An 11773-nucleotide genomic window follows, 5' to 3' on the forward strand; every position below is an offset into this window, starting at 1 on the left:
CCCCCCCCTTGCAATGAAAAGAAGGAATGAGGAATCGCCGGGAAGAGGAACATCTGACCTGAGGACAAGACCTGAAACCTGACCGTGAGCAGCGAGTTGGAGCAGAGCAAGTGCGATTCGCAAGGACCGGAGGTGCGAGGGCAGCGATTCACAAAGACCACGGGGGGACAAGCTGAAGAGTTTTCAGGACTTACGGGGCACTTGAAGTCAATACAGCAGTGCCTTGGGTTGAGGCATGAGGCCCAGCCTGGAGTTACGAGGACCAGCGATCTAGTCATGCATCGCAAGGCGGGTATAGGTGTGGGCGGCGGTGCCCCCGATACGGCGGATGTGTGAGAATAGAGCTGACCTCAGGTCGGGATCCAGAAGGTTGCTGGTAGCATAGGCGGACAGAGGGTGGGGGTGCAATGTAGCTTAACCCCTTCGCTGCGGCGGCAATTCCCCTGCAGCGCTTGGGGGGCCCGAGCGGCGCTCGCATGCTCGTGACGGAGCCGCTTCGTCACGAGCCGCGGTTGCGCTGTGCTCATGACGGAGCGGTTCCGTCATGGCCCCGCCCGCTTAATAGAACGTGCCGCGCAGGTGCAAAATCAGCGCCGCGGAGGCGCGGCGGCAGGGCCATGACGGAACCACTCCGTCATGAGCACAGCTCAGCCGATGCTCATGACGGAGCGGCTCCGTCATGAGCATGGGAGGAGTTGATCAAATATGGCTTTACATGGAAGGGGATTTAATTACAGGCACCACCATTTGCAAAGGGATCAATCGGCGCACCACGTCTGGAAGTGTCTTCATTGCGAAAGTCTCTTTGTGGATAGTTGAGCATAAAGGCCACGCTGCTATGTTAATTTTCGCGACACCGCGGGGGTAAGAGTGGAGTTGAGTCAAAAACAGCTGAAAGTTCCCCCCTCCCCCAATAAAACGGCCCCCATAGGAGGCGGGAACCCATTGTCTAGTAAGGGAGATGTAGCATGTTACATAGTGCCACAAGAGAATTGTAGATAAGCATTTATTGTTGTAACCAGAACACGATGAGCACGGCTCCAGCAGCGCGCAGGGTTTGCTGCAAGGTGTTCGAGGCAGCAGTAAAACAGGGGGGGCGGTTCAACTCACAGGGCACACGGTACTCGGTAATTTAGCAGATAACGTTTGTTCAAGTGGGTTGAAGTACGTTCTCAGTTGGAGCAGACAGCAGCTAATTCTTGCTATGGCAGCATACGGTGATAATAAAAAAGTGTTTTCCGTTTCTAAGGTGCTTTTAGAAGTGCAGGTTGTTTTTAATGTATCACAAATTATTGTTTATTGTATACTGATAGGCATGCAAGCACAACAGAAGCAAGTTTAAATTGGGGCAAGATGCTCTTAACAGTAATAACCACAGTGACTGATAGGTATGCAAGCACAATGGAAGCAAGTTTTAAGAGAGGTTCTTCACGGGGCCAGCATCACAGCGGGTTATGAATCCAGCGCAAAGCAGAGAGCGGCTGTGAAAGAAGTGAAAACAATGGAGGACGGTGACGAGACGCATAGGGAGCAGCAGCCTTTGATGTGCCGGCCGGCCATGCAGTGAATAATTAGGGGAGGAGAAATGCCGGCCTGAGTCCGAGCGCAAAGCAACAGATGGCTTTGATGTGGAGGCAGGCGGCAAGCTCGTGCACGAGACGTGCACTTCTCAAAATCCGCTGGAGAGCCCCTTGGCAGAAAGTATGGTTTGGCTGCATTAGGGCTCCTTTCCTATTCCTGCGGAATAGGAAAGGGGCGAGCCCTAAAAACAAATACAAAGAAAAGGGCTCCATAGACTAATGGTGCCATCCACTTTTCACACCTGCATCACCCTCCAAAGAGGTGCTAATTCCCCATTGATCGTAATGGGATCACCCTCTTAAATGCCTGTGTTGTTATGATGAATCCTTTATTCGTTTGTAGGAAAGAAACTATGAACCCAGATCACTCGCACACATACCTTGAACTGCTCTGCAGCCTCATCTATGGGACTTGCTGAGTGAGTTTTGTGATCCTTGGACTCTCGGCACACCCAGCAGATCATCCTCTGATCTTCTTCACAAAACAGCCGCAGCCTCTCCCCGTGTTTCTCGCATAGGATGTCCTCACTGGGCTTCGCCGGGGGGCGATGGAGTTGTTTTGCTATTTCCACAATGTTTCCAAGTTGCCTGTTGGGCCGGAGATTTCTTACCACAGACGTTTCTCTGCACTGCGGACACGGGAAGTTGTCATCTCTTCCCTCCCAGCTGCGAGTGATGCAGGAGCGGCAGAAGTTGTGACCGCAATCAATGGTCACCGGATCACTAAAATATTCCAAACAGATCGAACAGCTTGTCTCTTCCTTGAGATTCCCGAACTGAGATGCGGCTGCTGCCATGATCCTGGAAATGAGGTGTCCAAACTTGGTTTCGTTTTCTCTCCCTCTGTCACGTGGGCGTGCCCGTCTCCGCCTCCCTGTGTGCGGGCTCTTTCGGTTTCGTATGGCAGACCTCAGGCGCGAGACATGTGTCTGTCCAGAGGCCTGAAGTGCTGCTGCTTGCTCTGTGTGAGGGAAGTACGACTAGAGTGTCTCAGTCATGGACCGGAGTGGAGACGCGCGTGTGAATATCCCGGTAACTTGTAAAGTATTACAGTCTGCGCGTGAACCGAGCGCGCGCAGCTCTGCTGCCGGTGCTGCTGTACGTCATATATCCATTTTTCAAAATTCTTCGGCGTGAGTTTTTAATTTGCGTGATGCTGTCACGGTTCACAAGAAATTGAGAAGTGCAAACTGTGACGTGTGGCAGCAGACACGTGACTTCCAAGAATGTATGAAACTGTCCAAAACAAATGTAAAATATATATAGATGAATACAGAACTCAGTCTTAAATAAACACGAGCTTTACAGAGACACAACACGGACATATAGGCAGCAATCTATATTACTTCTGAAAACGTATCATACCAAGCAGGGCCGGAGTCCCGTCGCTTTGAGCTCCCCGTCTGCCTGTGCCCCCTCCTCGCGTGTTCCAGGGCATCAACATATTGGGGGGCCCTCTCACCCTTGCTGACACATCAACAATACAATCATGAGCGTGAGCCAGCCAAGCTATCGGTGATTTAGGAAAGCTGGGGGAGGTCCTTGGCATCTGTGCTCAGGGGCCAGTCACAGCTCAGCCAGGGGCTGACCAGTGAACTCCAAAGGGCCTCCTGCTGCCTCATTTAATTCGCAGCATTAGCAAGGGCGCCACATTTCTCTGCGCCCAGAGCTCTAGCTGATCAAAGCCTCTGATACCAAGGTAGCGAAGGAAAACTCAACCACTTGAGTAGCAGCCATTCTTATCACACAAAGTGGCCAGGGGGGCAGGATGGTTCCCCTTGTAGTGAGAGTGGACCCTGCGCCCTGCTTTCCCAAGCTGAAATGCACACCGATATATATCACGTTTGGATTTCCACTGATAGACTTCCTTACCAAATATGAGTCACGGTCTGACATGAACGAGGAGTCAACCTGACCTACCTCATGCGTAAATGTCACGCAGATTTGAAATTTCAGGGCTTAGTTTGTAAAAGAAAAAGAAATGCCAGTGCCCTCGTCAGAAGACCCCTTATCTTGCACCACCAATTAATTGCCCCTGCATGCGCTACAAGTGACAGTACCAACACAACCACTAAACCCTCGGAAACCTAAAAGTGTGAGAATTCAGACTATTCTAGACTAACCAAAGCTACAAGAATGGTTGGGTGGCAAGTATTAGTAATTTGTAAATAACAAATTATTAATACTTGCCACCCAACCATTCTTAACAGTTGTTCGGTAATTCAATGTTCATTACAAATTGTAATGCATATTGAAATACCAAACAACTGTTGTGCTAATGTGCGCATCTCAAAATTGGACAAACAGTGCCTCCATGTGGTGGAATGTAATAGGTGCTGGTGTTGACAATTAAGTCCTGGTGCAGAGCGTCGAGAATCACCGAATGGCTCAAATTAAGCACCGAATCCTCTTGTATGTGTTCTATGACAGGGAAGCTTGCTGCGTGGTTACATTGGATATGTACTGTGGTTCTGTGTGAGATTTTTTTTGCCAAAATATTGTTTGTAACCATTTCTGAACATTCATCATATGATATCATACAACTCTCATGCTAGTCATGCAGGCTACCATAATATGTTAAACAAAAGGGGGATTGGTAGGATAGCAAAACCTAGGGCCAGCTTCAAAATATTCACACATGGCAAACAGGTCAAGCGCAACTTCTATCTCTAAATAGACGATGCACACATACAGCTGTAACACTGGAAGATGTGGTATCAGTCCTTCATTTCTCTTGTGGAGGCCAAGTACATCCCCATTTAAAAAACATTTCTGTAACAGTTCTAACATTAGACCCTATCTGACTGAAAGCATTAAAAACATTCTCCTTGATGATAGCAGACACATAGGCCTGATCAAAAGTGGGGCATGAGGTATTTGCTGTATCTAGGGTCAGATGTACAAAAACTCTATTTAGCAAATTCCTAATTGCAAATTTTTGCGATTCATAATTAGGAAATCCCTAAATGGCATGTATTGGTCTTAGGCTGGACGAATTTTGCGAATAAACGAGTTGCATTGCTAAATAGGAAATCGCAATTTGCGATTACCTAATTGGGCGCAAATTGAGCAAGTTGTCGCATGTAGCGACCACATTCAAGAAAGACGATTCTGATTCCTGCGTCACAGAGATGACCCCACAAACAGGAAATGTTGTCCAGGAGAAGACAGAAGAGAAGGCAGAGTGAGGATGGGAGAACTGCTGAAAAATCCAATTGACCTGAGGAGCCCCAAAACATAATTAATACCACAGGAATGGCCAACCAATATGCAGAGAAGGAGGCAAGGGTGAGAAAGCGTAAATTGAAGTTCTCCAAAAAAGAACTGGATACATTAATTAAGTAGTGCTGCAACAACCATGAGGAGATGTTTTTCCCAGCATCTGTGACTGAGACTCCGAAACGCAAATTCTGGAAGGACGTGCATCAGCAAATAAATCTAGGTGTGGCACAGCGCTTGGTGGAAGAAATACGGAAGAGATGGTATGACCTCTGGTCTCGCACCAAAGAAAGGGTGGTAACACGACTGAGTGAGTCCCAGGAAACAGGAGGTGGTTCGTTAACTGTACCCCCCACCCACTACATTGTTGGCAATGGTGGAGGCTGCCATAGAACCACAGGCAGTTGTTGGTTTTGCAGCCTTGACACTTCTGCACCAGCAGCATCGCAACGTAAATGTACATCTATATAACTGTTTACTACATGCATGTAAAAATAGAACTGATACAGGCAGATCAGTATGGGACCATTACATAGCTACCCCCTATGGTGCATCAGGAGACTTGTAGTAAACAAAATTGATACTGTAGTTGATGCAGCACTCACCCAGAAATATCACCAACCCAGGGTCCAGGTCACTCCGGTGGGGCCCATAACACCGAAGTACAACACACCTAGTCACACATACTTTACCCAGACCCTTGCAAATATATATATAATGGGTTGAGTGAATTCTCTCCTATAACAGGATACCTTTTAAGCACAGATTTTAACACCAACATTTGTTTTCATCAATAATTCTACTAAACTAAACTATGCATCAATGTACCCCGCCAATTAGGTCGATTGACCAATTAGTTGAGCAAGTTGATGGTGATTGTCAAGACCAGCTTAACCTCCCTACAACAATACATTGATTTGCATATTTATTTGACTCTAAAAGAATCACAAACACCTGAAATCATTTAAAAGATGGTATGTAATTAATTTGCATAATAGAAAATTAGCATTTATTCTGTCATTATGAATTCTCACTGAGCATTGCTATTTATTCATGAAATAAATCAAGAAAACTGTTAATAAAGACATGAAGAGAAAATTCAGGTTCACATTAATTCCATTATTCTCTAAATAAAAGATTAATCAATCCTTGGTCATGTAACTGAAAGAGAAATTCTTCATGAAAAAGACCAGAGAAACCATAGATAAAAACACATACATTTAATTCTAAAGATTTCTACACTAAAACCTACCTACCCAGCAATAAACCCCAACTATACTTACTAACCCAGGCCTCCTCGGACGCAATTCTTTTCCCAGGCCTAGTGTCCCAGAGCGTTCTCCAACCTACAGGGGTTATCATTGAGCCTTCTGGCATAGTTTCAGGCTCCCAGCATCTCTGCAAACAGCTGCAGTGCAAACAGCATCTCTCTGCGATCAGCTTGCCTCTGACAGACCCCAATTTTGGTGTGATATTTATACTGTATTTGCTGGCTCTCTACCCTCAAATGTTTCAACTCTTTCCGGTTTCCCTTTCTCTGATTGGTCATGACATTGCAGTTCTTAGCTCTCAGGATGTTCGTTAATTGACAATGTATTTTTTAACTTTCAGGATGTCCATGAATAACTTTCTGATTGAAAAGCTGACAGATACAAATTCGACCGTCCATGCATTTCTCAACTTCCAGAATGTCAGTGAATAACTTTGTTTGACAAACTGATAAACACAAGTTCGACTGTCCACGTTCATCATCAGGCATTTTAATGTTCATTGACAGTGATTCAGCTGCTTTCACTTGGTCATCTTTTGGAAGACATTTCACTTTTCTCCTTGGCAGACATTCAGCTGGTCTCGCGGTTATCACTTTGGCCTTCAGCCACTTCACCAGCATTCATATCAAGTGGCCTCGAATCATAGTTAGCTAAGGTTGCAAAGTTTTCAGTGTAGCACAGAGCATGGACGAGTTTCTCTCAGGAAAATGATGTAAGCTTTCTCTACTGCGCAGAACCGGGAAAAGCGAAGCCATTTTGGAATTGGCAACCAACCAAAACTACGATAAACAGAAAATTAATATGTAAATACACAGAATATATGTGTTTTCTGTCCCCCCACCCACCAGTGCTAATATTTATCCTTTAAAACTGTTACCTAGCAGAAAAGCATCACACTGCAAGCCATTAAAATGAAGCAGAAAAGCAGCATGCAAAGCACAATGTACACAGACATGCATTATTATACCACTTAAATGCACAAAATAGATTAAACATGCGTTTTACATCTTTATTAATGTTAATCAAACCTGTTAGTGCAAAGCATTTCCCACATGTAATGTGTGTGTTTTTATTTATACACAGCAATCAAAATTAATATATTACTTTGTTATGGGGGTGATTGATCTGAATGGGGTACACACAAAATCTTCTGTACCTCGCTCCATCAATTTCCCTCCTTTGATGATCACAAATCCTGAATACCTTAAACGATTTGTGAATCATCACAAAAAACCCAAGACCACCCATATTTTCCACTAAATTTTATTCAATCAGACACTTCTTCTCAATAATTTTTGCTAGTTCAGCAAATTCTTTCTCATTTCCCTTGTTCTCGACAAAAATGTTATCTTTAGTTCTAAATCTGAAATGTACTTATCCTTATGAAGTGCAATTCTATCTACTGGTAGCAACTATTGGTACATTGTTAATAGTCTCATTAGGAAAAATAATACAACATAAACACATCTTATACCTAAAGCAAAACATGTTATATTTACTATGGTATCTAAGTTATCCTATAAATCTAATCTACTAAATATGTACTGTCTATACAAAGTGTGTTTCCACACTTGAATGACTTTCAGTCCTTTGCCCCTTCTTTTATTTTAACTACTTGGAAATGGTTCTTCAAAAATCATCTTCGTCTTGTGTACTAAACCCAGAATTGTTTTCTGTAACACTATTATGATGACCTTAAGTAATCCCTACATTTATGTGTAAATCATCCCTATCTATAGGTTTACAGTCTTTGTTTAGATTTTCCTGATCATCCTTTCCTCCTCTAGTGTCAGATAAGATAACTCTCAGTATTTTCTTCTTCCTTGACCAGCTCTCGTACAGTCACTCTTAGACTTTCCTGGCTATCCTCTTGCATATCAGGATGTGCCATATATGTCCATTCCAGTGACTTGTACTTCAGATTTGGTCTCTGTGTCTGTTGTCCTAGATCTGTTAAATCGTTGTCAGGTGAAAAATCATTAATTGTTACACCATGCTGTACACTCTCACAGCCTGTTGGTCTTAAATCACCAGTTTTGCAGTCTGTTTCTCTTGTGTTAACAGCTTCTGGTTGCTTAGCACCTGATTCTGAACATGTATCCAAAATCTGTAGTCTATTACTCAGTGGCCTGTCTTGTCGGCCAGGTATATGTGTTTTTCTCATTGCTTGTCCCATTAGTACCTTGTACAGATTTAAATCTGTCCTATCATTTGTATTTCTCATGGGCACTAGAACTAGGGGCAAAACATCCAGCCATTTCAAGACAGTGGAATCACACATTTTTGCTAATTTGATCTTCATTGTGCCAATCACCTGTTCACCAACTCCAGAAGCTTCTGGACAATAGGCACAATACAGTTTCTTTTTAGTGCTCAGTATTTCACAAATCAGACTGATAACTTCGTTGGTAAGATCAGTTTCCCTATCTGTGTGTGCCTGTCCATGATACATGTGTGCAAAATGGGCAAACATACTGTTGGGCATAACAGCTCTTTCATCTTGGTAGGCCCAAATATCATTTTCTTCTTTTTGTGTGCAACCTTCTCTTACCCATGTTTCCTTTTCCTCATCACTTGCCTGATACTGCACTTTCCTCACTTCTTCCCATGTTTCTACTGTGTTAGTAAGCATGTGATATTGGGAATCAGTGTCTTTCTTCGCCCATGTTTGATTCAAAGAACAATCTTGTTTTGTGAAATATTTTGCCAATTCATCTGCAAACCAATTCCCTCTGGTAATGTAGTCAGTTTTACATTTGTGAGCAGCAGGAACTGCTAATGATCCCCTATCAGCTATTCGTTTTTTTCTTCTTACTCCACCTGCTTCTCCATTTTTCAACTTTCTTTCTCTTTCTTAGCAATTCTTTACTTTTAGCTCTTCTTCCAGCTTTGTTTACATTTTCTATGCCCTTCTCTGTGAAGTTTGATCTATATGGTTTTTGTAAATCCCTATATTTGGAAATATCTACTCCTGTCTCACTGGTAGCTTCTTCAAGATTTTCCTGCAAATTTTTATTTTTCCAGGTAATGTTTTTACTCATAAAGAGTATCTCTTCATCCTGGTAACATTTTAATCTGTTCATACTTATCTTTTCAGAATGTGATTTCTCCATGTCTACCTTTAATTCTGCAGTGTCTATCTGTTGGCATTCTGCTTCTTTTCTATACCCACTTTCTACCCACTTTCCCAATTCCTCATTTGCCAGACCCAAAGAGGCTTTGTTTAATCTTTCTCTAGGTTCCGTTCCCTGCTGCCATCCAGTCTGTTTTTCAGCTAGTATCTCAGTTCCATTTGCGTAAATCAGAGTTTTTGTCAGATCTGTCATTGTATCTTATTCGTACACACTAGGCAGTTTATTCTTGACACTTTCAGATAATATTTCTCCTTTTAGGATCTGGTTTTACCTCATTTAATGGTATGGTCAGTAAATGTTCTTCCTCTACCTCACTTTTGCAAACAGAAATTTCAGAATCTATATTCATTGGGACTGTTAAAGCTTTCATATTCATGGGCAGTTCTTTTACATTTTCAGACAATTCTTGTGCTTTGACTGCTAATTCATTTTCTTCTTCTTCGTTATTTGACCTATTTATCACTTGTCTTACTTGCCAAATACTTGTACTACTCATTGGAAAGAGTTCTTGCTTCATTGCTGTACTATTAATTTGCACAGGTTCCTGTCTATTTATTGCATTACTCCCTATGGGGACTGGAACAGTTTTGAAAACTTTTGTAATTTCTGCTGGCGATGCCTTTGGCACCAATGTTGCAAACTCCCCTTGATATGGAGGTGATCTGTTATCCAGAATGTCATCTAGCAATTCATCTTTTGTGTCAATGTATAAACAGTATAAAATTTGAACATGTTTCTCTTCCTCTTTATTTTTATCTCCTGTAGATCCTCCCATACTGCTGACAGGAAATAAATCATTTGGTACATCTACCTGCTCCCATCTACATATTTTGTCCTCAATATTCTCATTCCGATATTTATCCAAACCAAAATCATAACCTCTTCCTGATCTTTGTTGTTCTCTCTTATACACCTCACCTTCCCATTCCATTAACACTTCAAATTGTGAAGGTTTAGGTGTAGGCTTAAGTTTCATCATTGTTTCTCTCAAATTTCGTAAAACATCTATGTTAAAAGAACCTTCTGGAGGAAATGCAAGCTCACCATCACGTTTCTTATATTGCACCCAATTCTCGACCCACAAACAAGTGAGACAGCCATACTTCATTAGCATGTGAGATACAGGCGTTCCCATGGAAAAAACTAATTTCCACTCCGGTTTTACTACAGGCTTGACTTTTACAAAGAATCTTTTTACCTTTCCAAACAGTGAAACCTTCTTCTATTTACCAATATAATACATTTTTCTGTTAATTTCCTGTCTTTCAAAAGATTGCGCACTCTTCTGTTGCTGCTCCGTAACACCAGCCTATCACAGCACGGTTTACACTTGCGTATCAATTAGAACAAGATACGTCTTCTTAGTGCTTAACCAATTACTTTGTTGCTTTCGCTGACGCACCAATCAGCCCTTACTCTGTCTTGGTCACAAGGACCAATCCCTTTGCAACACTTTTGACGTCAACAGTGCTCCGGCTTCTGCAGCGCCGACTGACCCCTTCTTTACAAGGTTTATCGAGAAGCCGTACTTACAAAATATACAACTGAATCGGTGTGGACTAGGGGTATGGCCGGACCGGAATAACAGGCGTGGAGGCCGGATATAGTGCGCTATTTCAGCTGTTTTTATTGTTCAGGAAGCAGGGTAAACAAGAGGGGTTGCAAGGGGGTGAGGCTGGATGTCTTGAAGTCCGTTCTTGTCGTGTAGGTCGAACAGGGTTGCACTCAGCTGGGCTGTCCGTCCAGGTGAGGAGATCTTTGGATTGGCTTCTGGTCTTCTGGCCGGGATCCGGTTTCGCCTCGGAGGGGAAAGAGAGAGAACAGGGCAGTTAGTCCTTTTCGGCTTCTGGACCGTTGGAGTACTGACACCAACCACCAGGATGTGAGGGGGCCAAAGAGAACGTGAGGGCAAGGACGGCACGGGAGGATTCGAGAAAAAGGGGGAATCGAGAGAGGAATGGGTAGAGCGTGCTGAGGTGAGGGGAAGTGCAGGGGCTATATAATACAAATGGCTAAGTGCAGTGAAACAACTCTATACAATGCAGGGGCGTACTGTCCGTGAGGGGCTCTATGTACAGCTAATTTACAACTATCTATAGGGAGACACGGAGAAAAGATAACAGTGTACTCACGTGCCCCGCCGCAACTCTCCAGCGAGCTGTGGCCGCTCTCCAGCAACCTCCTGAGGACTCCACCAATCTTCGGTCCAGACGTCCTCCTCCTCTTCGCTTCCGCTCTTGCTCCTTCCGATCTCCGTCTCAGGTTCTCCGCACGCTGTCTCCTGCCATGAATCTGCCGCTTGGAACGCTCTCCTCTCTTCGTCGTCGGCTTTTCTGTGTGTCGGGCTGATGATGGTTCACTTCCGGTTCGTCGCGCGACCCTGCTGGTTGTTCCGTTTCCTGTAGGGAAAGAGAGAGAGGAGTAGTCCTGGTCGTCAGGGACGCAGGAGGGTTATCGGTCATAGAATCCCTGCTCGGGCGCCGCCCTGTCGAGGTGAGAGGCGCTCCCCTTCTACATCCCCTTTACCTAGATGTCTTTCTTGTGGGGGAGGTAGGTGGAGGATATCGAG

General features: G+C 43.9%; 1 protein-coding gene and 1 pseudogene across 1 annotated transcript in view; both read right to left on the reverse strand.

Moving 5' to 3' along the window:
* LOC147748533 (E3 ubiquitin-protein ligase TRIM39-like) overlaps nucleotides 1-2416 on the reverse strand; it is a 160803-nt gene extending 158387 nt beyond the window's left edge. The window contains exon 1 of the mRNA XM_086962915.1: nucleotides 1961-2416. Within this exon, the coding sequence (XP_086819041.1) occupies nucleotides 1961-2377 (417 nt within the window). The 5' untranslated portion in view covers nucleotides 2378-2416. The remainder of the gene's footprint in view (nucleotides 1-1960) is intronic.
* A 5349-nt stretch (nucleotides 2417-7765) lies between these two features.
* LOC147748534 (uncharacterized) lies at nucleotides 7766-8702 on the reverse strand (annotated as a pseudogene).
* Between the last annotated feature and the right edge of the window lie 3071 nt (nucleotides 8703-11773).

The sequence above is a fragment of the Lissotriton vulgaris genome, chromosome 1_1 (genome assembly GCF_964263255.1).
Source record: "Lissotriton vulgaris chromosome 1_1, aLisVul1.2, whole genome shotgun sequence".
In the NCBI taxonomy this organism is placed as follows: domain Eukaryota; kingdom Metazoa; phylum Chordata; class Amphibia; order Caudata; family Salamandridae; genus Lissotriton; species Lissotriton vulgaris.